Source organism: Canis lupus, chromosome 8 (genome assembly GCF_003254725.2).
Source record: "Canis lupus dingo isolate Sandy chromosome 8, ASM325472v2, whole genome shotgun sequence".
In the NCBI taxonomy this organism is placed as follows: domain Eukaryota; kingdom Metazoa; phylum Chordata; class Mammalia; order Carnivora; family Canidae; genus Canis; species Canis lupus.
Genome location: NC_064250.1, coordinates 10,480,495 through 10,507,971, shown reverse-complemented (window position 1 = coordinate 10,507,971; position 27,477 = coordinate 10,480,495). Strand labels below are relative to the sequence as shown.

General features: G+C 39.9%; 1 protein-coding gene and 1 long non-coding RNA gene across 10 annotated transcripts in view; one reads left to right on the top strand and one right to left on the bottom strand.

The window, feature by feature from the left end:
- Nucleotides 1-1,275: 1,275 nt before the first annotated feature.
- LOC112657251 (uncharacterized) lies at nucleotides 1,276-16,282 on the bottom strand. The gene is made up of 4 exons (XR_003134928.3): nucleotides 16,045-16,282; nucleotides 11,146-11,215; nucleotides 9,551-9,621; nucleotides 1,276-2,182 (listed from the first exon to the last, which is right to left on the bottom strand). It is a non-coding gene; the product is annotated as an uncharacterized LOC112657251 (long non-coding RNA).
- Nucleotides 16,283-16,745: 463 nt separating this feature from the next.
- The window catches only part of HECTD1 (HECT domain E3 ubiquitin protein ligase 1), a 93,927-nt gene continuing 83,195 nt past the window's right edge, over nucleotides 16,746-27,477 (top strand). For all 9 annotated transcript variants that reach the window (XM_035720137.2, XM_035720136.2, XM_025443883.3 and 6 more), the window contains exons 1-2: nucleotides 16,746-17,076; nucleotides 18,445-18,717. In XM_035720137.2, the coding sequence (XP_035576030.1) occupies nucleotides 18,578-18,717 (140 nt within the window). In that variant the 5' untranslated portion in view covers nucleotides 16,746-17,076; nucleotides 18,445-18,577. The remainder of the gene's footprint in view (nucleotides 17,077-18,444; nucleotides 18,718-27,477) is intronic.

Genomic DNA, 27,477 nt, shown 5'->3' with positions numbered 1-27,477 from the left:
GGGGGTCAGGGCATGGGGTAATAGTGTGATGGACATTAAGGAGGGCACATGATGTAGTAAGCACTGGGTTTATATAAGACTGATGAGTCACTGAACTCTACCTCTGAAACTAATAATAATACATTATATGTTAATTAATTAAATTTAAATAATAAAGACCTCAAAAACATTTTAGTAAATGAACGTTTTTTTACCAAAAACATTTAGTAAAAGAAACAACAAAGGAGTTAAAACAGTATGCCAGAAAATAAGTAGCATAAAAGAAAGCAATAATGGAGAAATAGAGGAACAAAACAGACCTAAGACAGAAAATAAATGGCAAATGTAAAAACTATGTTATTGATGATTACATTAATTATAAATGGACTAACTGCTCCAATCAAAAGGCAGAGATGTGCAGAATGGATGAAAAAAATGATCCAGCTGTATGCTCTCTACAAAAGACGGACCGTGGATTCAAAGCCACAAATAACCTGAGAGGAAAAGAATGGGAAAATATACAAACAGACCCCCAAAGGGAGCTAGAGTGGTTATACTAATATGAGAAAATAGATTTTAAGACAAAAATTGTTACTAAGAGCCAGAAAAGGATACATTATAATGATAATAGGGTTACTCTATCATGAAGATATAATAACTATAAATACATATGCACCTAAAAATAGAGCCCTGAAGTAAAAAGTAATAATGGAGAAATAGGCAATTCAACCATAATAAAGACTTCATTATTCTACTTTCAAGAATAGCTACAGCAACCAGACAGATTCCTTAGCAAAGAAACAAAGGCTTGAACACTATTATAAACCAATTAGACCTACTAGACATTCAACAAAAGCAGAATGCACATTCTTCTCATGTACACAAGGAAAGTCTCCATGATTTAACAAAAAAAGCACAAAACTTATATACTGAAAGCTATAAAATATCATTGATACATTAAGAAAAAGTAAATAAATTGAAAGACATCCCATGCTTATAAATTGGGAGACTTATTATTAAAATGGCAATACAGGCCAAATTGATGTAAACACTCAATGCAATCCCTATCAAAATCAGAGCTGGTTTCGTTGTTGTTTTTTGTTTGCTTTTGCAACTGACAAGGTGATCTTAAATTCATATAGAAATGCAAGGAATCTAGAATAGCTAAAATGATCTTGAAAAAGAACAAAGTTGGAGGACTCACACTTCCTGATTTCAAAACATACTACAAAGCTACAGTAATCAAGCGAGGGTAGTATTGGAATAAGGATAGGAATTGAGATCAATGAAACAGAATTGACAGTCCAGATAAACTTTATTTTTATGGTCAGTTGATTTTCAACAAGGGTGCCAAGAAATTTATGGGAAAAGAACAGTCTTTACAAAAATGATGCTGAGACAACTGGATATCCCTGTACCAAAAAGAGAAAACAAAAGTTTGATTTGTAGTTCACAATATATATGAAAATGAACTTAAAGTGGATCATAAACCTTAATGTAAGAGCTTAAACAAACTCTTAGATGAAACCGTAAGTGTAAATCTCCATGATCCTGGATTAGATAATGGTTTATTAGGTACTGAAACTACCTGTGACAAAATAAAAAATAAATCAGACTTCACAAAAATTTTAAAATTTTGTGCTTTAAAGGACACCATTAAGAAATTGAAAAAGCAACCCATGGAATGGGGAGAAAATATCTGCAAATTATTTATCTGACAAGGAACTTTCATCCAGAATATACAAAGAACTCTTACAACTCGGCAATGAAAAAATAACCCAATTTAAAAATGGGTAAGGGTAAGGGATTTTGATAGACATTTCTTCAAAGGAGATATATGAACAGCCAATAAACACACTAAAGATGCTCAACATTGATGTAGGAAACAGGCAGAAGGAAATGTAGATAAAATTAAATCTCCTCATAACCTGCAGCCCATTGACAAATACTTGTAATAGGCAGATTATAACATTCCTCCAGTATCCTGAGTCTTCTTTAACATACGAAAGTCCTTTCGGAACTTCCCTTATTTTTACTTCTTCCAACCCCAAGGTATATGATCAATTGCTCCTCACAATCCCGAGGCAGCAGGGAGCAGCAGGCAGCAGCAACAGCAGCTCTTCTGTCCATAGGTCCTGTCCTTGTGCTTTAAAAAACCCACCATTTTGGAATGAAGATGTCTCAAGAATTCTTTCTTGGCCAGCTATGGACCCCACCAACACACCAACATTCAAAAAAAAAAAAAAAAAATGAAAGAAAGAAAGAAAGAAAAGAAAGAAAAAGAAGCCCAACATCAAACATCATTAGTTAACAAACAAATCAAAATCAAATCAAAATGTAATACTACTTCACAACTATTAGTAAAAAAAAAAAAAAGACAGATAAATAACAGGTGTAGAATCCTCATACACAGTTGGTGGGGATGTAAAATGTACTACTGCTTTGGAAAACATTTGAGAGTTCTTCTCAAAGCTAAACAATATAGCTTAACAGTTCCATTCCTAAGTATATTACCCAAGAGAATTGAAAACATGTCTATATATCCAAGGTATTGTACATGAATATTCATAGCAGCATTATTTATAATAGCCAAATGTTCATGAACTGATGGGTAGAATAAGAAAATGTGTTATATTCATGCAATGGATTATTACTCAGCCATAAAAAGGAATGAAAGTTGTGATACATGCTATATGGATGAACCCTGAATGCCTAATGCTGAATGGCAGAAACCAGATATAAAAGGACACATAAGGGGGATCCCTGGGTGGCGCAGCAGTTTGGCACCTGCCTTTGGCCCAGGGCACGATCCTGGAGACCCGGGTTCGAGTCCCACATCGGGCTCCCGGTGCATGGAGCCTGCTTCTCCCTCTGCCTGTGTCTCTGCCTTTCTCTCTCTCTCTCTCTCTGTGACTATCATAAATAAATAAAAAAAATTAAAAAAAAAATAAAATAAAAGGACACATAGGGATCCCTGGGTGGCGCAGCGGTTTAGCACCTGCCTTTGGCCCAGGGCACGATCCTGGAGACCCGGGATCGAATCCCACGTCGGGCTCCCGGTGCATGGAGCCTGCTTCTCCCTCTGCCTCTCTCTCTCGCTCTCTCTCTCTGTGACTATCATAAATAAATAAAAATTAAAAAAAAATTAAAAAAAATAAAAGGACACATATTGTATGATACTATCTATATGAAATATCCGGAGTAGGCAAATCTGTAGAGATACAAAGTAGATTAATGGTTTCCAGGTACTAGGTCTTGGAGAGAATGTAATACTAATAACTGCTAATGGGTATGGGGTTTCCTTTTTAGGGTGATGAAAATGTTCCAGAATCAGTCATAAATATGTATATATATGCATATATAAAAATATATGATATACACGTCAGAAAACTGAATATAAACCTAAAGAAACTGAATAATAAAAAACCTTGAAATCATACAGTCATGATGATTGTCAAAGAAATACTAGTATAGATATCATTTCCTTGAAAACTTGGTGGTTAATTTCCTTGGTCAAGAAACTCACTGCTTTAATCTCTGTCAGCATATCCACATTCCCACATTAATAATACATATATATATAGTCTGCAGGGGCTCTCAAGCCTTGGCATTTGCTTAGTAAGTCAAACAATATTCCATGGGCTCCAAGTTTATTTTTATTTTATTTTATTTTATTTTATTTTTTTTTGGGGGTTCCAAGTTTATATTAAATTCTAATTTACCTTGTTAGGTCTTCTTTTTTTTAAATTTTTTTATTTATTTATGGTAGTCGCACAGAGAGAGACAGAGAGGCAGAGACAGAGGCAGAGGGAGAAGCAGGCTCCATGCACGGGGAACCTGACGTGGGATTCGATCCCTGGTCTCCAGGATCGCGCCCTGGGCCAAAGGCAGGCACCAAACCGCTGCGCCACCCAGGGATCCCCCCTTGTTAGGTCTTCTAAACAAGGATTCAGATACTTATGGCAAATGACCTCCGGGAAAGTATAAGATAATACTGGTTTTGAACCACCTAGATGGATTTTTCTCCAAAGCAGCTTCACTTGAATAACTACTCACCTCTTTAACTCTGGTATCATAGACACACTGATCTCTGAGAATAGAATTTTAATCCTCAGGGCTGAAGAAAACCAGCTAGTTTTCCTGGCTTGGGTAATTAAAGTCTAGCCCTAAGATTCTTTAGTTAGCTGATAAAAGGGATAAAAAAAAACTGTCAATCGCACAAGAGTTTGGATAGTGATAGGTAGATGAATTTTGGATTTTGGTAATGTAAGAAGTCCAAGAAAAAGGCTTAAGACTTGTTTAATGTCATACTAACTTTATAGTGTTTAATAATATGATCATAATTTGTGGGGCACCAACGTGGCTCAGTTGGTTAAGTGGCTGACTTTTTTTTTTTAAGATTTACTTATTTATTTATTATATATATATAGAGAGAGAGAGAGAAAGAGAGAGGCAGAGACACAGGCAGAGGGAGAAGCAGGCTCCATGCCGGGAGCTGGACGCAGGACTTGATCCTGGGACTCCAGGATCACACCCCAGGCCGAAGGCAGGCTCTAAACCGCTGAGCCACCCAGGGATCCCCGCCACTAAAGTTTCTAAGTCTAGGGCTTTCTATGGGTTTGTTAGTGGGCTATTGTAATCTGATTAACCCTCTATGAGCCTATCACCCAATTAAGTTTTTGTCATCTACCTATCACGTGGGAAAGGATGGAGGTCTCCTTCTCCGGTGATATAAAATTCTTTCATCACAATCCTCATGGCTGAAGGAAAGCAGCCATGGAAAACATTAATATTAACAATAAGGGTGGTTTCCTCTTAGGGCTAGGGGCCCCTTATCCCTGCCTGCCTTTCTTCCAACTATCTTTCATTAATACTAGCACAGAAATAGACACAAAGATCAATATAACAGGATAGAAAAACCAGAAACAAAACCATGATTATCCGGTCACTTAATCTTTGACAAAAGAGGCAAGAATTTGCAATGGGAAAGATGGTGTCTTCAACAAATGATGCTGGGAAAACTGGATATCTACATGCAAAAGGATGAAACCCCATGACTTTTTTACACCATACACAAATATAAGCCCCCCCCCCCCACCAAATGGGATGCCTGGGGGGCTCAGTGTTTATGGGATGCCTGGGTGGCTCAGCGTTTAAGCGTCTGCCTTTAGCTCAGGGCATGATCCTGGAGTCCCAGGATCAAGTCCCACATTGGGCTCCCTGCCTGGAGTGTGCTTCTCCCTCTGCCTATATCTCTGCCTCTCTCTTTCTGTGTCTCTCATGAATAAATAAATAAAATCTTAAAAAAAAAAAAACCAAAATGAATTAGAGACCTAAGTGTGAGACCTGAAACCATAAAAATCCTAGAAGAGAATACAGGCATGAATTTCTCTGACATTGGCCATACTAACATTTTTCTAGATATGTCTCCTGAGGCAAGGGAAATAAAAGCTAAAATAAACTATTGGGATTACATCAAAATAAAAAGCTTCTGCACAGCAAAGGAAATAATCAGCTAAATTAAAAGACAATCTACTTAATGGGAGAAGATATTTGCAAATGACATCCAATAAAGGGTTAGTATCCAAAATATATAAAGAACTTAGGTAGCTCAATGCTAAAACTACAAATAATCCAATTAAAAAACAGGCAGAAGGTATGAACAGACATATCTTGAAAAGACATCCAGATGGCCAATAGACATGAAAAGATGCTCAGGGATCCCTGGGTGGCGCCGCGGTTTGGCGCCTGCCTTTGGCCCAGGGCGCGGTCCTGGAGACCCGGGATCGAGTCCCACATCGGGCTCCCGGTGCATGGAGCCTGCTTCTCCCTGAGCCTGTGTCTCTGTCTCTCTCTCTCTCTCTGTCTATCATGAATAAATAAACAAAATCTTAAAAAAAAAAAAAGATGCTCAACGTCACTCATCAATCAGGGAAAGCAAATCAATTACGGTGAGATATCACCTCACACCTGTCAGAATGGCAAAAATAAAAAACAAGAAGCAACAAGTCTTATCAAGAATGTCGAGGAAAAGGGAGTACTAAGTGGTTTAATTGGTTAAGCCTCTGCCTTTTGCTCCGGTCATGATTTCAGGGTCCTGGGATTGAGCCCTGCACTGGGCTTCCTGCTCAACAGGAAGTCTGCTTATCCCTCTCCCTCTGCCCCTCCCACCCCACTTGTGCCCTCTCTGTCTCTCTCAAATAAATAAAAAAAATATTTTTTAAAAAAAGAACGTGGAGTAAAAGGAACCCTCTTACACTGTTGGTGGGCATGCAAACTAGTACAGCCACTGTGGAAAACAGTATGGAGGTTCCTCAAAAAATTAAAAATAGGACAATCTTACAATCCAGTAATCACACTACTGGGTATTTACCCAATGAATACAAAAACACTAATTCAAAAGGATACATGCACCCCTATATTTATTGCAGCATTATTTACAATTATGTAAATTATGTAAGCAGCTCAAGTGTCCATCATTAAATAAATGGATAAAGATGTGGTATACATATTCAATGGATATTATTCAGTCATATAAAAGGATGAAATCTTGCCATTTGCAACAGCATGGATGGAATTAGAGAGTATAACAATGGTAAGTGAAAAACATCAAAGAAAGACAAACACCATATGATTTCACTCAGGTGGAATATAAGAAACAAAACAAACGAGCAAAGAAAAGAGAAACAAAGAAATAGATTCTTTTTCTAAGATTGATTTATTTATTTTGGGGGAGAGGCAGAACGAGAGGGAGAAAGAGAGAATCTCAAGCAGGTTATACACCCAGCCTGGAGCCCAACGTGGGCTCAATCCCATGACCCTGAGATCATGACCTGAATTGAAATCAAGAGTTGGATGCTTAACTGAATCACTCAGATACTCCCAAATTATTATTTAAAAAAAATTTTTTTTTTAATTTATTAATGAGAGACAGAGAGAGAGGACAGCAGAGACACATACAGAGGGAGAAGCAGGCTCCATGCAGGGAGCCCAATGTGGGACTTGATCCCAGGTCTCCAGGATCAGGCCCCGAGCCGAAGGCGGCGCCAAACCGCTGAGCCACCCGGGCTGCCCATAATGACTCTTTTAAAGAAAATATAACCTTATACCATTATAATAGATAACATAAAAACAATTAATAATAATTCCTTAATGGCAAATATCCATAAGGAGAAACTTCAAATATATACAATTTATTATGTAAGGTTTTCCCCAATACACATTTTGAAATCTGTAATTAGAGCATATAATTCCTTACAAAAGTTAGGTTCTTGGAAATTTGGTTTTTTAAAAACATTTTTATTTATTTATTTGACAGAGAGAGAGAGTACAAGCAGGGGGAATAGCAGAGGGAGAGGGAGGAGCAGGCTCTCTGCTGATCAGGTAACCCAGTGCGAGGCTCAATCCCAGGACCCTGAGATTATGGTCTGAGCTGAAGGCAGATGCTTAACCAACCTTGAGCCACTCAGGCAGCCTGAAAGTTTTTTATTGAATGAATTTTTGTAAAGCAGATCATACTTTTTCTCTAAACCTATAAAGCAACTATTATGCACTCAAGTATGTTAAAGAAGAATAAACTATCCACTAGAATAATTTTCCTCAAGATGAAGGATATAGGATTTTACCAACAGCAAATTATAGAAGAGTTTTTTAATCTTGGAGCAAGAACAGCTATCTAGGAATATAAAACACACAGCTTTTACACCTATAATTTGGTTTTTGTCTTCATTACCAAGGGATATATATTGGATACAGTGAATCTTGTAATAAATTGTCAAAATTCTATAATGTATTTTTAAATACATTATTTTTGAAATCTTTGGAAGAGTGGTTCCTAGAAGACAGCATTACTAAGAATTTGTTATCTCAAGTTAAACTTACTGTGTTCTTTAACTTTTAATTTTGAGATAAAATTAGACATAAAGTTGCAAATAAAATAAGACTTCCTTTTAATTTTTATTTTTTTAAAAAAGATTTTATTTATTTATTCACGAGAGACTCAGAGAGAGGCAGAGACACAGGCAGAGGGAGAAGCAGGCTCCATGCAGGACGCCCAATATGGGACTCGATCCTGCGACTGCAGGATCATGCCCTAAGCCCTAAGCTAAAGGCAGATGCTTAACTTCCCCAAATATTAGTATTGGGATGCCATAGTTGAAATGAATTTCAAGAAGCCATTTGATAAGATTTCCTTTAAAATCTTAGATACAGGGCTCTCAGTTAAGCGTCTGCCTTCAGCTCAGATTATGATCTGAGTCCTGGGATGGAGGCCCAGGAATCCCATGCTGGGCTCCCTGTTCAGCAGAAAGTCTGCTTATCCCTCTGCTCCTTCCCCCGTCTTGTGCACATGTGCTCTCTCTCTCAAATAAATAAATAAAAATCTTTACAAAAAAGGTAAAAAAAATCTTACATACAAATGTGTTCATTCTGTACTACAAAATTCAATTTTGATTTTTAATTTTCTTAATATTGCCATTTTAAAAATTAAAGTATATTAAAGTTCTTACTGCCATGAAAGAGATAAGTGGGTCAGGTGATAATGTTGTTAGGTAAAGTCACGAGGTAAAGTCCTAGTTGCCTGAACAACTATACCCAGAGAATGTTACTTAATGGATAAATAACTGCTTGGTGAAAGGTTTGTAATATGCCAAAGCCTTCATTATGGCCATGTCCTGTTGAATACCTTTAACTGATTTCTTATAAAGAGTCTGAGGGTATGGAAGGTACATTGTAGCATCTGATGAAGATTCAAGGAGATTGCCACAGAATGCAACACTGAGAATGAAAAAATACTTTCAATAGTTTAAATATTAAAGACCAAAATATCATATTAAAAATTTGAAGGAAAACTGCCTTGGATGTTCAGGGAGCAGGACATTAAAACTTTAGTTTATTGCAAACTCTGTGTGAGCCAAAAGAGTGATGTGATTACCACCCTCCTAACTCAATGTAAAAAAGTCTCCACTCCTCTGTTCTGGTCTGACCTCATTGGAAGCACTGTTTCAGTTAGTGAACATGGAGAAGCTGGAACATGCCCAAGGAGCGTAAAACAGTTGAAAGGACTGGACTTGTTTTGCCTGGAGAAGAGAGGCCATGGGAACATGACTGTTGTCTTTGACTGTTTCATGACCTGTCCTATGGAAGAGGAAGCAGACCTAGCATGCCACACTAGACAGCAGAACTAATAGTACAATAATATTAACAGCTGACATTTTTGAGTATTTAATATATGATATGGTTTTATATGCATTATCTTGTTTACTATAATTATTCATTGAGGGCTTTAGTTTCTATTATTATCTTAGTCTTACAGATTAGTAAAACAAAGCTCAGAAAGACCAAGGTCACACAGATCATAAGTCAAAGTAGTCAATACTCATAGTGAAGTAATACTTGTAATATATTTAGAATAGTGTTAGGACACGGTAAGTGGCAATAAAATCTATCTGCAGTAATAAAACAAGTATTCCTATAATTATACTTAAATATTATTATTGTATTGACTTAGGCCAATGGCTATACATTAGAGTCTCTTAGAACACTTTAAAAATTACTGATGGTTGGATCTTACCTTTAGTGATTCTGACAAAGTGGTCTGAGATGTGGTGTAGGCATCTGACATTTTAAAGATTTATTTATTATCTGAGAAAGAGAGAGAGAGAGAACAGAAATAGGAATGAACAGGAGGGGCAGAAGGACAGAGAGAGACACAATCCCAAGCATACTTCTTGCTAAGTGCAGAGCCCGACTCAGAGCTTGATCCCACAAGCCTGAGACCATGAAGCTGAAACCAAGAGACAGTTGCCTAACTGATTGTGCCACCCAAGCACCCTGGCATCTGACATTTTAAAAGCTCCCCAGGTGAAGAAAAATTTACAAGAACACATCTGATAAAAACTATTATGACAATAAACAAAGAGTTCTTCAAGCTGGGTGTGGAATCTACTTAAAAAAGAACTTTTAAAATTCAACAATAAATAAATGAATAATCTAATTTAAAAATGGGCAACAAATCCAAACAGATACCTCATCAAAGAAGATATACACATGGTGGGGATCCCTGGGTGGCTCGGTGGTTTAGCGCCTGCCTTTAGCTCAGGGCATGATCCTGGAGTCCTGGGATCGAGTCCCACATCAGGCTGTCTCTGCACAGAGCCTGCTTCTCCCTCTGCCTGTGTCTCTGCCTCTCTCTCTGTGTGTGTCTCTCATGAATAAATAAATAAAATCTTAAAAAGAAAAGATATACACATGGTAAATAAGTATATGAAAAGAGGTCCAATATAATATGTCATTAGGGAGTTGCAAATTAAAACAACAATATGATACCACTATACACCTATTAGTGGACAAAATCCAAAACAATAACAAGACCAAATGCTGCTGAGAAAGTGGAGCAATAGGAACTCGAATTCATTACTTTTTTTTTTTTTTTAACAGTGGGTTTATTTATTTTTTTAATTTTTATTTATTTATGATAGTCACACAGAGAGAGAGAGAGAGAGAGAGGCAGAGACACAGGCAGAGGGAGAAGCAGGCTCCATGCACCGGGAGCCCGATGTGAGATTCGATCCCGGGTCTCCAGGATCGCGCCCTGGGCCAAAGGCAGGCGCCAAACCGCTGCGCCACCCAGGGATCCTCTCGCATTCATTACTTATGGAAAACAGTACAGCTACTTTGGAAGACGGTTTGGCATTTATAAAACTAAACATATTCTGGAACACCTGGGTGGCCCAATTAGTTAAGCATCTGACTTCAGCTCAGGTCATGATTTTGGGGTCCTGGTATTGGCCCCAAGTTGGGCTCCATATGCTGGGGAGTCAGCTTGTCCCTCTTCCTCTCACACTGCCCCTCCCCAGTTCATGCTTGTGCTCTCTCTCTCAAATAAATAAAAACTAAAAAAAATATATTTTATTTACTTGAGAGAGAGAGAGAGAGAGAGTGAGTGAGAGAGCGCACAAATGGCCGTGGTGGGGAAGGGGCAGAGGGAGAAGGAGAAGCAGGCTCTCCGCTGAGCAGGGAGCCCAATGTGGGGCTCCATCCTAGGATCTCCAGCCAGAGATTATGACCTAATCCAAAAGCAGACACTTAACTGACTAAGCCACTCAGGTGCCCCTAAATAAAATCTTTTTAAAAAACCCACAAAAACCCAACTAAATATATTCTTACCATATGATCCAGCAATCATGTTCCTTGATATTTATCCAAATGAGTTTAAAGTTTATGTCCACATAAAAACCTGCACATAAAGAAAGAGAAAAAAAACTATACATGGTTGTTTATAGCAGCTTTACTCCTATTGCCAAAATTTGGAAGCATCCAAGATATTCAGTAGGTGGATGGGTTAATAACCTGTGGTACATCCTGACAACAGACTGTTATTCAGTCCTAAAACAAATGAGCTATTAAATCATGAGAAGACATGGAAGAAACTTAAATGCATATTACTAAGTGAAAGAAGCCAAAAAGGCTACATACTATCTGATTCTAACTATATTACATTCTGGAAAAGGCAAAACTATAGACACGGTAAATAAGATTTATGGTTGCCAGGGATACCGGGGAGGGAGGGCTGAATAGATGGAACATAGGTGATTTTTAGGGCAATGAAACTATTCTGTATGATATTATAATGATGAAAATGTGTCATGATACATTTCATTTGCCAAAACCTATAGAATGTACAACACCAAGAGTGAATCCTTTTTTTTTCCCCAAAGGTTTCTTTTTTTTTTTTAATAAATTTATTTATTCATGAGAGAAGAGAGAGAGAGAGAGAGAGAGAGAGAGAGAGAGAGAGGCAGAGACACAGGCAGAGGGAGAAGCAGGCTCCATGCAGGGAGCCTGACATGGGACTTGGTCCGGGGTCTCCGGGATCACACCCTGGGCTGAAGGCGGCGCTAAACTGCTGAGCCACCCGGGCTGCCCCCAAGAGTGAATCCTAATGTAAGCCACGGATTTTGAGTGATAGTGATGTGTCAATGCAGATTCACTGATTGCAACTCTGGTGGGGGATTTTGTTTTTGTTTTTCTTTGTTTTTGATTTTTTGGTGGGGGATTTTGATAGTGAGGAAGGTTGTGCATGTGCAAGGGATATAGGGAAATATAAACAAAGCATCCTTTTTTTTTTTTTTTTTTTTTTTTTTTTTTCATTTATTTATGATAGTCACACACACAGAGAGAGAGAGAGGCAGAGACACAGGCAGAGGGAGAAGCAGGCCCCATGCACCGGGAGCCCGACGTGGGATTCGATCCCGGGTCTCCAGGATCGCGCCCTGGGCCAAAGGCAGGCGCCAAACCGCTGCGCCACCCAGGGATCCCTAAACAAAGCATCCTTAAATGTAAACATTTCAAATATGTTTCTGTACTTTCTGCTCAATTTTGCTGTACCTAAAACAGCTGTAAAAAAATAGCCTATTAAAAAAAAATTTCCCCATGTGAATCTAATGTGCAGCTGGGGTTGGGAACTACTGGCCTAGGTTCTTTCCATGCATAATCTCCTTCAATTCTTCTAACATCCCTCTGATTACTACTGTGTTTATCCTAATTTTACATATGAAGAAACGGAGGTCTGGAAGGATTAAATAATTTGCCAAGTTCACCAAGCTAGGAAAATGGGAACTGGTTTTCATACATTGCTCGGCCAACTCTCATGTGTATAATCTTTTCACCATACTACCTTTTAGTAATTGAAGCAGGTAGATGAAAGTAAAATGCATTGCCTCATGAAGTAGTAATTTCCCAACACTGGAAATATTATAGAAGAATCCAGAAAGCAAGTCAGGGATGGCACAGATGGCTATATTGCTTTTTTGTTTTTGTTTTCAGCATGAGGGAAGGTAAAAATGGGTTATCTTTTTTTTTTTTTTTTTTTTGAGTTTATTTATTTAAGTAATCACTATATCCAGTGTGGGGCTTTGAACTCACAACCCTGAGATAAAGAGTTGCATACTCCCCCGAGTGAGCTAGTCAGGCACCCCAGGTTATCTTGATTATTCTTTCGGATTCTAAGAGCCAAAGAGTTGAAAGCCTGGGTTTGAGAACTAGACCTGTCATTTACTAGCTGTGAGACGGGAAGCAAGTCACTTAACTTCTCTGAGCTTTTTTTCTCCTATGTAAAATAAAGATAATGCTTATGCTGATATTGTTAGATCATTTTTCATATATATTAAATAATACAGGAGGATTAAATAATTTTTGTGAAAGTCTTTTGCCAACTGTAAAGCTTTACAGAAATCAATTTTATGGTTTTTTTTCCTGTTTGTCTATAAAAATTTTTTTAAAGTAAGCTCAACGTGGGGCTTGAACTCACAACCCTAATATTAAAAGTCACATGCTCTACTGACCAAGCCAGCCAGGCACCCTTATGGAAATCACTTTTAACTTGAAGATGGCTAATAATCCAAAAACTTGCATTATATCATAGTGCTCCTTTGTTTAAAATGTCCAAAGGCTCCCCATTGCCCAAAGGACAAACTTCAGACTCCTGAACATGGTGTTTAAAGACCTCTAGAAAACGAATTCCAATTAACTTCAATGTTCTCTTCCAGCTACTAACTCTACCCTAGGTTCTAGCCAAATTTCATTTCCTGTTGTTCCCAAATGGTCACAATCTTTCATAGTTATAGCTTATCAGAAGTTGAGAGAAGCCAGGGATAGTCCCATTTCCAGTTAAAAGTTGAAGAAATGCCCAGACATTTTTTGTAGCATATTTGAAATGTTTACATCTAATGATGCTTTTAATACATAAAAAACGTAATGCCATGTAATTGTGTTATTTCTAAGATAATAGGGTTTATTTTAAAAATTCATAGTAATGTCAGTCAGTGGGATAAGAGTGTAAATTTGAATGATCTCTTCCTTTCTGAACCTGTGAATCAATCCCAGTTAACTGTGTATATTGAAGATACTTCATAAAACTGGGGCCTATGCCCAAAAGGTGATCTCTTTCCTCTGCTTCCCCAAGAGGAGCCCTCTTCACAATTCTGTGCCTCTCTACATGGTCTTCCTAATGTCTGGCCAGCTCCAACTGATCATTTGAGATCTAGTTCACACATCATTTTTGAAGTCTTCTGACATGTCATTACCTCCTTGATGTTCTCAGTATACTTGACAATATTACATGATAAGTATTGTCATGGAAGAAGACAAGGGAAGTGTGTTCACATCTGCTTTCTCTTAGACTTTATATAGCTTATTGAAGATGAGGTCTGTAGCTCACTGTGCCTTATACCATGTCTGGTACATAGCATTTCCCAATGGCCATTTTTTAAAAAAGATTTATTTATTTATTTGAGAGAGAGAGAGAGAGAGTGAGCATGAGCCAGGGGAGGGGCAAAGGGAGAGAGGGAGAGAGGATCCTCAAGCAGATTCCTTGTCTAGAGGGATCTCCAATGCAAAGCTTGATCCTAGGACCGGGAAATCACAACCTGAGCTGAAGGCAGGCACTTAACCATCTAAGCCACCCAGGCGCCCCCCAATGGCCATTATTCTTATATTTTGACATCAAGATGAAGTATTAACATGTAAACATATCCCAGTTTCTTGGGACATATATTCAGGATTGGTCATTTGCCTTCAGAAGATGTTCTGTTTTCATCAGGGCTTTATTATTCTACTTTAGTACTCTTGTTCTGGGATTTCATATTTGAATTTAAAATAATATAATAAAATGCAATGAAAGTCATAGCACTTTTTGGATAAGGTTTCTTTAAAGCATACTACAGTCATTCATTTTGGGGTACGTGATAGGTGATGCAAATAAAGATGGTGATAGAAGAAAGGAAAATAAACCTTAAAAAAATTAGCATAGTCTCTTCTAACTTTTCTGCTTTCTGTTAATAGCATAATCATTTTCCTAGCTTCCAAGTCCTCTGCAGGTAAAAAAAAAACAAACAAAAAACAGTTTTTTATTATTAATTTATTTTTAATTAATTAATTTATTCAAAAAAGATTTTATTTATTTATTCATGAGAAACACAAATATGCAGAGACATAGGCAGAGGAAGAAGCTGGCTCTCTGCGGGCTCAATCCCAGGGCCCTGGGATCAGGACCTGAGCTAGAAGGCAGACGCTCAGCCACTGAGCCACCCAGGAACCTCTGAAGTTAGTATTTAAATTCTTGATATATCTTTTTGAAAAATAATTGTTAGATTTAGCTTTTCTCCATTCTTACTGTCAATAAGGAGGCCCTTCCTCCCCCTCTCCCCACTGGAGGATTTCAGCACTCTCCCAGCTAATTTTCTTGTCTTGGTAGCTCCTTTTAGCCATTCTGTCAATCTTTCTAAGACTGATTTTTCTAGTCAGTGTTCTAATCCAAAACCCGTTACTTATCTAAGCCTAAATTCTGCAGCTGGCATTCAGGGCCCTGCTTAATTTAGTCCTCCCCTTCTCTCCCCTTCATTGCTTAATGCTTATTCTTTGCTTGGGGCACACAGTTCCTCTTTCCTTTGTCAGAAGAGATCAGGCTTTGCTTGTACTCCGCCCCCCTCCACTGTCCATATTACACCCATTCTTCAAAGTCCAGAAAGGCCTCCTCCTTGAATATTTCATTGGCATCTCCACATCACAGTCATAGCTCCCAAACAGTTATTCTCATGTGTTGTAGTCGTGACAAGACAGTGGAGTCCTGTACCCCTTTCTCTTGATTTGAACTGTTAACAGGAGTCCTAGGGATCATTACTTGTGACAGTGGGACCTGTGCGTGTATATGTATTTGAAGTGCAAATCTGTAATTTCCAAAATACTGGTTCTTGAAGCAAATGCAAATTGCTTAAAGGAGCACCATTCAAATACTATTATGTAATATTTTTGTTATCAAAAGGGGAGAGTGCAGTGAAAGTGCCTGAGGTATGGGTTTACTTATCTCACAAACCAAGGGATTCGTTTTTTATTAAAAAAAAAAAAAAAGTCACATTACCGATTAACTACGTCCTAAAATTCTCCAAGTGAGTGACTTACAAGCAGGCATATTTTATTTTCAAAGCATGTGAAACACAAAGCGTTGTAAGGGCATAACCACGACCCACAGGGAGAAGCCAAAGGCACACTCTCAGCGGAGCTGCTTACCAGGACGCCACCGGGCCTGAATTTACGCTTTTGTAGCCTCAGTTCTCTCATCAGTGCGATGGAGATAATGCTCGAAAAGATTGCTGTCCAGGGTTGTGGTGAAAGGTTTTCCTTGCGGTGAAGTGCGGGCGGCTCGCCTCCCGGGCCCCCCAGGAGGTGCTTTCCTCCCGCGACGCACATGCGCGAGGAGGGCGGCGAGAAGCGCGGCCGCGCGGGGCGGAGGGAGCTGCGGGGGGAGCGGGGGGAGCGGGGGGAGCGGGGCGGCTCGGCCCGGGCAGGCGGCCGCGGCTACGGCGTGGGGCGTGGGGCGTGGGGCGTGGGGCGTGGGGCGTGGGGCCTCCCGGCGGGAGCGCGCGACGTGTGTAGGCGCGGGGCACAGCGGGCTGCGCGGGCGTGCACCCGTGTGCGGGGCCGCTGGGACCGCGAGTGCGACCGAAAAGCGACAGCTGACAAGGGAGTCCGAGGCCAGCAGGGCCAGAGCGTCCCGGGGGTGGCGGCCACGCGTCCGGCCGCCCGGCGCCCCAGGTTGGGCCGACTGCGCCGCCGGCTGCCGGCCTCCGGGTCTCCGCAGCGCCCCACGTGGCGGCCGCTGGGGTCGCCGCCGGGAGAGCCGATTTGCTCCGCCTCCGCCGAGCTCGGCTGCCCTCCGCAGCTGCCCCGCCCCGCTCCCGCCCCGCTCCCGCCCCGCTCCCGCCCGACCCTCCTCCCTTCCCCGTCCGGGATCGCGATGGACGCGGCCAGCCCCCGCCGCCGCCGGCAGCGCCGCGCGGGCCTCTGAGCTTCAGGCCTGAGGAGCCGCGTGCCGGGGACCGGACGTGCGCTGGCTGCCGCCGGTCGGGGGAACCTCTCGCTTCCCCGTCACCAGGTCCCCGCGGAGGAAGGGGAGGGACGAGGCGCGGCTTTTCCTGTGCCGCCTGCCCGGCTCGACCTGCGCGGCCTGCGGCTTCCTGGTAACTCGAGGGCCGCGGCCGGGCCTGGCTCTGCCCGGGCCTGCGTGGAACTGGACCGGAGTGTTTGGGACGACCGGCTTGGGTACGAGCTTGAGGGCTGGGGGGGCGGGAGCGCCCTCGGCGGTGGCGGTGGGGAGGGCCCGGCCTGGGGCCGGGGCCGGGGCCGGGATGCCCAGCGGCGTGCGGGGAGCGAGACCCCGGCTGCGGGGGAGGTCGGCCGGGCAGCTGCGGGCTGACCCGCTTGGCCCCTTTGTTCCCCTCCCCCGGCCCTGCGGGCGGCGGGCCCCGGCTGGCTCGAGCCGGAGCCTGGTTTGCCTGAGCCGGAGCCCCCCTTGCCCTTGAGGAGGGCTCGCCTCCCGGTCGGGCCAGGGACGTGCCCCCGAGCCTCGGAGTTCCGGGCGCCGCTCCCGAGAGACCCGCCGCCCTGCTCGGCCCGGCGGCCTGCTCCGGGCTCCGAGGCTCGCTGCGTCCCCTCCAGAACTTCCCGGTCCTTAGACGCAGGTAGCTAACTTAGCAGGGTTTGGTGCCAGGAAACCCGAGCGCGGTGCCTGCGCCTCCCGGCGCGGGGCTCGACTGGGCCCGGAGTGTTGGCTCGTCCCTGCGGGTCGCCGCCGTTGGGTGCCCACCCGGGCCCGCGGCTGGATTCGCGCCCCTGCAGCTGGCTTACGTGGGATCCAGAGCTGCCCGCCGGGCCAGGCGCTCACCGGCGTTTGAAATGACTCGCCTCTTGGGGCTGCTGCTTTATTTTGTTTTTTATTTGTTTGGTTTTTAACCAACTGCTCCATTCTGTGGAGATGGAGAAAGAGGGCTGGAGATTGGCCTGTATCCTGATCCGTAAGGTGTTGGTCCATTGCACTTACTTTTAGCATTTTCTTTTTTTTTCTTTTTCTTTTTTTTTTTTTTAACTTTTAAGAGTTGCCAAGACTGCCAGAATTCTTAACCAAGCCTTTGTTCCTGGATTTATCTTGTATCTAATTATTGTTTGTATGTGAACATCTTATAAGAAGCAGTAAAGTAAATTGGGAAGTAAGCAGAATTAGTGGAATTGGAGATAATTTTAAAGCAGAAACTTAATTTGGAGGGAGATTGGATCAAAGTGCTTAGAATCTCCTCAAAATACTGAATCTAACCCTTATCAGAAGATCAGTTTTAGGTGGAGGGGTGGGGGGAGGAGTTTGCTGGGAAAAAAAAAAAAAAGAACCTTTAGTAAGGTGTTCTTTGCCTTTTGGCACAGACGTTGGTGATAGCAGTAGTGGGACCTAAAGTTTGACTGTATTTGACAAAGACAGCTCTGGTTTCCAGTTAAGTAGCAACCTAATCAGCTTATACTCTAGCGCAAAACTGGTTTTTATTTGGTATGGTAAATGAATGTTAAATCGGAGGAATAAAGTTGAAAAACTGCATTAAAATATGCTCTCCAAACATACTTATGAGTCTTTTCTAATTCCAGGAGGACACCACGAACATTTGGTTCTAGCCGGTGTAAAAGAGAATTTTTTAGACCCACGCTGATCAGTCAAGGATATTTAAAGGACTTCTTCCTTTTACTTTTTTAATTTAAGCAAAGAGGCTTTTAAAAAACCATGGCAGATGTGGATCCTGATACATTGCTAGAATGGCTACAGATGGGACAGGGAGATGAAAGGGACATGCAACTAATAGCGCTTGAACAGCTATGCATGCTGCTTTTGATGTCTGACAACGTGGATCGTTGTTTTGAAACGTAAGTACATCCCTTCATCATCGTCTTTGGGGTTGCTGTGGTGACATCTGTTTTCAACCATTTGCTGACTTCAGTTTTTGTAGACTTTTCTCTAGTGAGTTTTAAATTTTTTTTTTTAAAGTTTCTGCAGTTCTGCTTGTACACTTTTCTGAGAAGTAAAAATTGGTAGATGAAGTAATTCCTGTAGTGATAATTGTGATGACACAGATATATGTTTGTTAAGTAAATAGGAATTAGGGAATATTAATTTTAACTTCTAAATTTCTTGATTCCTGTTCAAATTATTTTGTAAACTGAGAAAATACAAATACCTATTTCTGTACCAAGACATTAACTTGAAATAAACATGAAAATACAGAAAATGATGAACATAGTTTCCAACTACCCTTTCTTCTTGGGTATTAACTCATAGGAAGTTGTACTTAAAGCAAATGATTGCTTTGTAAATTTCAGTTTGGAAGGGTATAAATTGTGTTACTCATATAGTCTATTTTTGGAATAGTAGAAACATTCTGAAATTTGCAGAGTTTAAACAATTTTATTCAGAGGTTTCAATGTAGAATTTATTTGAAAATGTGAAAAAATTCATTACTAGATTGGCTATTAATGCTATGTTTTTCCTCTTATATGATACTTGCCCAGTTAGATTAACCATTCTGAATGCTGAACACATTTGGTTTTTACTGTTTATATTATTCGCAATTTTGAATTCCATTGTTAAGTAAATGAAAACTCAGATTTTCTATATTTGTCTTCATGCCGTTTTGAGGAGATTAGAAGATGTTTGAGATGTTGACTTAAAAATTTGTATAATTGAGTGAATTGGTGATGGGCACTGGGGGTTATTCTGTATGTTAGTAAATTGAACACCAATAAAAAATAAATTAAAAAAAAAATTTGTATAATTATTGGGTAGCCTGGGTGGCTCAGCGGTTTAGCGCCGCCTTTGGCCCAAGGTGTGATCCTGGAGACCCGGGATTGAGGCCCACTTCAGGCTCCCTGTATGGAGCCTGCTTCTTCCTCTGCCTGTGTCTCTGCCTCTCTCTGTCTCTCTCATTAATAAATAAAATCTTTTTTTTTTTTTTCATTTATTTATGACAGTCACACAGAGAGAGAGAGAGAGAGAGGCAGAGACATAGGCAGAGGGAGAAGCAGGCTCCATGCACCGGGAGCCTGACATGGGATTCGATCCCGGGTCTCCAGGATCGGGCCCTGGGCCAAAGGCAGGCGTTAAACCGCTGCGCCACCCAGGGATCCCCAATAAATAAAATCTTAAAAAAAAAAAAGTCTGTATAATTATCTTAATTTCTTTGAGGTGGCAGTAAAGGCTGTTATTACTAAATTGACAAAATATTTTTAACTGCCTTCATTTTTGAATGAATAATTAATGAATATGAATTAAGGTTGATTCTTAGTTGTAAGTCCCATTAAGACGATAAAAATCTTAGGATAAAAATTCTTACAAAGTTTCAGAATCACAATTTATTTTTTGTTTTTGTTTTCTTTCTAGATTTTATTTGAATTCAAATTAGTTAACATGTAATGTAGTATTAGTTTCAAGGGTAGAATTTAGTGATTCATCACTTGCCTGTAACACCCAGTGCTCATTACAAGTGTCCTCCTAAATGCCCATCATCTATTTACCCCATCCCCCCTCCCAAAATAAAAATTTATTAATGGCCCATTCATGTGAACTCGTTTTTGTTATTAACAAACTTTGAATGGATAATGATTTAGCCTCCCTGTTGACACTTAGTTTAGCAGGATTCATAGAAAAGTGAAGTAGATTTTTGAGTTTTCCTAGATTTCATTAGAGGGTCTTTATTAACCTGAGAATTACTTACGCTTTTTTTAAAGGTTATACTTGCCAATCAAATTAATGATTGTTTTGTACTTCTATTAAGGACTAATGTATAGTAGAGTTATTTCTTTTTTTTTTTAGTAGAGTTATTACTAATGGCATTTTAAAAGGTGTTACCGGGATCCCTGGGTGGCGCAGCGGTTTGGCGCCTGCCTTTGGCCCAGGGCGCGATCCTGGAGACCCAGGATCGAATCCCACATCGGGCTCCCAGTGCATGGAGCCTGCCTCTCCCTCTGCCTGTGTCTCTGCCTCTCTCTCTCTCTCTGTGTGTGTGTGTGTGACTATCATAAATAAATAAAAAAAAAAAAAAAAAAAAGTGTTACCATTATTAATACGATTTTAAAGGAAATTTTTAAAATAGCAAACATCCTTATATAAAATCCTACCATCCTAACATAACCATTATTCTTTCCATATTCCTTTCTAGGCTTATTTATATTTGATATAATGTAATTTTAAGAAAGATGAAATTAAAGTTAGATGTGACTTATATTTTTAATTTTAATTTACCAAGATAAAAAGACTATTTCAAATTGAAATGGTTACCTCTGTTTCATGTAGCATACCAGTAATTTGTCTACCAAAAAAATGGATGTTCAATTAAATTTCTGACAATTAAAAAAAATTCTTAGTTTGCTCTTTTATTCTATAGTCACATTTTCTTGTCACAAGAAAAATTGTTCTGATTCCTTTGAGCCAGAGAAGCAGCATGATTTGGTGGAAAGAATGGGCTGTGGCATCAGAGACCTAGTTCGGATTCTTGGATTCTTGGTCTGCTACGTGTAATTTAGCCTTTGAGAGCCTTAGTTTACTTTCTCTGTAAAATAGCAGTAGGTTCCTTGTGAGGATTAAAGGAAAGAATGTTTGTGAAAAGTGTTTTTGGGTAAAGTGGGCTACCCATTAATACTACATTTCTGATTTTGAATTTTGAGACTTTATTTTCTGAAACTGATTGATTTTGGAGAGTCTTTTTAAATTCTTTTCAACATTCAACAAACAGGGTGTAGGGGAAAAGCAAGATGATACGCGTGTTTTAACTATTGGTGAAAATCTCCCATACCAACTTGATTTCATAATATACTAGAAAATAGTCCTTAGTTATGTTGAATAAAGCAAAAGGTGTCTATGTTCAGATGTGTTTTTCCTTTATTAACTTGTATTAATAGTTCTATGTATTTAGTCAGGAAAGGCAGATGGTGTGGTAGAGTAAATGGCCTTGGGATGGGATAGATTTGGGTTTAGATTTTTGTGAAGATTGAAAGGGATAAATATATGTGAAATCTCTAGCATAGTGCTTTTCACATAATAGTTAAACCTTTTCCTTTGGCTTAGTATTACTCAAGGCTCTCCGTGTTTTGGAGTTTTGACAGTCTTTTTGAAGTTAAGGAATGTACGTTTTCTGTGAAGCTGTGCTGTCTCTTATTAATGCCTGAACTCTAGAAAATAAAATTCAAGTTCAAGGTTAGTTTTTGCTAAGTTCAAGCTTAGTTTTTGCTTTCATCAGTGATTATGTTAGTGAGTTCAATTTAATGTCATAAATTTATGAGTTAAATTAAGAGTTAAATTTAATGAGATACAAATGAGTTTGTGTTCATGTTAAAATAGATAATTATTGTACCTATTATAAATAGATAAATCCTGGGCACTTGCAGATTCTGCCTTCTATAACTTCAGATAGTGTAATTTAAAAGTTCTATTTTGTGGGTAGAATCTAAGATCTAGAAAATGGAAAATTAGGGATAGTACTTATAGGTACTAATATATAGTACTTATAGTAAGTATCGCTTTGAGAGAGAATCTTAAGCAGGCTCTATGCCCAGCATGGTGGGTCTCTGTCTCACAACCCTGAGATCATGAATCATGACCTCAGCCAAAATCAAGAGTGGATTGCTTAGCTGACTGAACCACCCAGGCACCTGAAGGCTCTTTAAAAAATTAAAAACAAAAAAACAAAACGGGATGCCTGGATGGCTTAGTGGTTGAGCTCAGGGCGTGATCTGGAGTCCCGGGATTGAGTCCCACATCAGGCTGACTGCATGGAGCCTGCTTTTCCCTCTGCCTGTGTCTCCTAAATGCCCATCATCTATTTACCCTATTTATGTGTCTCTGTCTCTGTCTCTCTCGGTGTCTCTCACGAATAAATAAATAAAATCTTTTTTAAAAAATTTAAAAATTAGCTATGAGGGCACAAAAAGGAGTACAGTGAATAGTCTCTCCTCCTATCTCCTGGCTAATCAGTTCAGAGGCAACCACCACTAATCATTTTTCTAGTGTATTCTTTGAGCAGTATCTCAAGGAAGAAGGTCTTGAGTCTGTATTCCAAAGTGGGCGAGTTGAACACAGTGATGAAAACTTCCTGTTGTATATTTATAATATAAGGTGAAAAACACCTACAATAGTGACAAGGCTTTTAACCTTTTAAAGATTTTGAAGATTTTATTTATTTGAAAGAGAGAGGGAAAACATGAGTCAAGGGAGGAGCAAAGGGAGATGGGGAAACAGACTCCCTGTTGAGTGCTGAGCCCTACTCAATGGTAGATCCCAGGACCCTGAGACCGCGACCTGAGCCAAAGTCAGAGAGTGAATTGATTGAGCCACTCAAGTGTCCCTAACCTTTTAAATTGTTTTCCTACTTTATGTCAAGTGTTAGAGATATGGTGATGACCAAAACAGGATACAGTCTCTTACTCTTAAAGGTGTCTAGTAGTCGATAGAGAAGGCGGATTTATAGAAATAAAATTGCAGTTATAAACTGTGATGTCAAGAGTGCAATGAAGGAAAAGATTAGGGTGCTATGACAGTATGTAGAAGGGACATAACCTGGAGGAGTAAGGGTATTCCTAGTGGCCTTCTCTGAAGACTAGTTTTTACTAAAGATATGAGGGAAGTGTAAGAGTTTATGGGATGAAGCATGAAGAGGAGGGAAGGGTGTTCAAATAAGGAAGCAATGTGTGAAGATTTGGTGGGATAAGTATGGCATGATTGAGGAACTTGGAGAAAACTAGTGTTAGTGGGACAAGGAAAGTTGGCTGGAGTGCTAGTAGAAGGTAGGGGCCAGATGGGATGGAGTCTTTTGTATATGGTAAGTAAAGTTTTTTGTTTTATCTTAAGAGCAATGCAAAGGCAATGAAATACTGCAAAAGAATGACTGATGTGATTACATTTGTCTTTCAAAAAGATTACCTGCTCTTTTTTTTTTTTTTTTAAGATTTTATTTATTCCTTCATGAGAGAAAGAGAGAGAGAGACACACACACACACACACACACACACAGGCAGAGGGAGAAGCAGGCTCCATGCAGGGAGCCCGACGTGGGATTCGATCCTGGGGCTCCAGGATCACACCCTGGGCGCCAAACCAAACCGCTGAGCCACCGGGGCTGCCCCATTACCTGCTTTTGAGAATAGAATAGATGCTTAGATAAGACAAAAGAACAAATTCTTCTAGACTTGGTAGATTATGGCCTAGAGAGAGAGGTTTGTAGTAATAGAAGTAGGAAGAAGTGGGTAGATATGAGAAAGATTTAGGAAGTAAAATAGAATTTGTTGAGATATGAGAGTAGTGAGAAAGGAAGTATCATGGATTACTCAGGTTACAATGGATGATGATGCCATTCAGTGAGAGAATACTGGAAGAATTTTGAGGGGCTGAGATCATGAGTTTGGATTTGACTGGATTCTCATTTCTGCCTCTGGATTCAGTCTGTTGCATTATGTTTTGATAGAAATACATGAAAAAAGATTATCCTCCATAGATGTAGTTGGAAAAGGGAGGAATGTTGTGATGATTTTTTTAACATAATTATGGATATTCTTTGATACCATACCAAAACTAGACAAGTGATAGTTTCTTTTTTTTTTTATTTTTTTTTATTTAAAGATTTTATTTATTTATTCATGAGAATACACAGAGAGGAGAGAGAGAGGCATTGACATAGGCAGAGGGAGAAGCAGGCTCCATGCAGGGAGCCTGACGTGGGACTCAATCCCAAGTCTCCAGGATCAGGCCCTTGGCTGAAGGTGGCACTAAACTGCTGAGCCCCCCAGGCGGCCCCACAAGTGATAGTTTCTTAAAAGTTACTTATAATGTGGATTCTGAGTCCTTTCAATGAGCTTTTTGTATTCTGCTAACATAAAATTTATTGGTCTCTCTTGTACATGGAATGGATTTTTTTGTCTACGGCTGTAGCACCCTGAACACACCTGATCTCGTCTGGAATGGATTTTTTTTTTTTTTACCCGTGTTTAAGCTTGTAAAATTGTGTGCTGGTTATGGATTTACTGAATTATACAGATATTCCAAATGTTGACATATGTCACTGTATAGTATCACAAACTCGCATTTGTTTAATATGAATACTGATGTCATCAGAAAAGTTTCGGTATTGGGAAGCTGTCTAGCTCATGGTGGCAGATACAAGTTTTCCAAAATTGTCATTTTTGCTTGAAAGTTTTAGTGTTATCTTTGGCAATAAATACTGTTGGTTGTTTTCCTTGAAGTGGAAGGCTTCGTTAAATTTTGAGAAAACGTTTGCCACATTTCCAAGTCTGAATAATCACAGTTTGCCTGAAGTTCTTTCAAGTAAAAATGGTGTTGCGTGGAAAAAAACTGTCTGGTTCAGTTCTCCAACAGTTATACAAATGCTTTCACTTGACACAACCATCATTCTTCAGGATGCAGAAGTGCTTTATATTTACTTCTATTTCCTGAGGTAGGATATCTAAAAGATAAGTATTCAAGGGTTGCAATTCAGTAAAATTAAAAATTTTTCCCTTCATGAAGGTTATTCTGTAATTCTGTAGTGAAACTGCCCCTCTAATGCCAGAGCTCCACAGTGAAGAATACAGCTAGTAGTTAGTATAGTGCCCTTGCCTTGATTCATGCTGAAACACCAGCAGTTTCACCCACTATTGCTTTTGCATCATTAGTGTACATGTCAACACAGGAAGAAAGTGATTCAAAAAGAGAAAGGACAATTGTGCTGAATTGTGGTGAGAGGTCAAGTAGGGTGAAGACTGAAAATGTCCTTTAGATTTAGCTACATTCTCAAGGACCTTGATCTTAATGAGAGTGGAGTGGAGTGGTGGTGAGGGGCAGATTTGAATGGGTGCAGGAGTATGAAGAAATAGAGCCAGAGAGTGTGGAAAACTTTTTCAAGAAGTTGGATTGGAATGGGGGTGTGGGGATTTTGTCTTTTAAAGGTCAAAGAGATAGGCGAGAGAATATCCATAGTGTTTAGGATTCTGAGAAACTGGGAGAAAATTGGCTTCTGTTAAGACCAGTGCTTTCTAAACTTCAGTGTGCAAGATGCAGATCACCTGGGGATCTTGTTAAGCTGCAAATTATGATTCAGTTGGTCTGGTGTGCTGATAGTCTGTTTTCCTAGTATGCTACCTGATAATGTTGAAGCTGTGGTCAGAAAATCTTGTTAAGGAGCAAAGCTCTGATCTACTGGTGGAAAGATAGGTTTTAGGTAGTGTGTTCCTTGTAAAACAGGGAAGACGTAGAGATTAGATGTAGATGTTTTAGGTTTGTTGGTGACCTCTATTTTCTCCCTGAAGCAGGAGATTGAAAAGAATGATAATATCTCCGACTGGTATGGGGAAATTACTATGCCCCTAATGTGCTAATAGCTTCATAAAAAATATCCCTGTCTCCAAGCTAACAATAACCAGAGTCATACTTTAAAATATATATTTTTTAAAGACTTTATTTATTCATGAAAGACACACACACAGAGAGGCAGAGACATAGGCAGAGGGAGAAACAGGCTCTATGCAGGGAGCCCGATAGATGGAACCCCATCCCGGGGACTCGGGGATCACGCCCTGAGCCAAAAGCAGAATGCTCAACCGTTGAGCCACCCAGTCATATTAAAAAATATGCCTTAAAATATTTTTCATGGTCTTTTCCCCTCAGTTTTATGGAGGAATAAATAGTCTTAAAATAATTATTTGACTATACCACTCCATTTTACAAAATCTTTGGGTCTTATCTCTCTCTAGTAGATAAGATTCAAATACCTTCAAAGACTTCTGCATTCTCATAGTACTACTAGTTACCTAATACTTTTGTTTTTCTTTTTTCTTTTTTTAAAATTTATTTGAGAGAGAGACAGAGAGTGAGCACATGAATGTGGGGAGGGGCAGAGGGAGAAGCAGACTCCCTCAGCAGGGAGCCTGACATGGCACTATACTAGGGCCCTGGGATCATGACCTGAGACCAAAGCATATGCTTAACCTACTGAGCCACCCAGGTGCCCCTCTCTTTTTTATTTTATTTTGTTTTGTTTTGTTTTGTTTTTTAATTTTTATTTTAAAAAATATTTGAGAGAGAGCGAGCATTCTTCCTTGGATAGAGAATGTTCATTATTTCAAATACATATAATCCTAAAAAGTTAAATAAGCAATTTCTGTTTACAGAGATCAGCTGTTGATGTACTTCTTTTCAGTGGACAGCAGAAAGAAGTGCTAGAAGATAAGGACCATTCTCTGTAAGGGGGCTCATAGATAATGATCTTCAGTGAGCTTTCATTAAGTTTACCAAAGTGTCTGTCACCTTAAACTACGAAAAAAAAACCCTAAAACAACAAACCCACTCTTCTTCTTTGTAGCTATAAATAATGTATGCTTTGCATACTTGTTGACTGTGTCATTAGGCCTTTGAGTTCCTTAGAGCCCAGCACTGACTTAATCATTTTTATATCCTACCGTCCAATACCTAACACAGTACTTGGCATAAAAAGACATTCAGTAGATACTTGTTGAATGAATTGCAGTCAGATTTATGTGTGTGTTTTAATTGGAGAAAAGCAAGTCTACATATTGGAATTTTACTCCCTTTTTTGTTGAGAGGGAAGGCCATAATTTTCAACTGCTGTGATGGGAGTTATTTTTAGG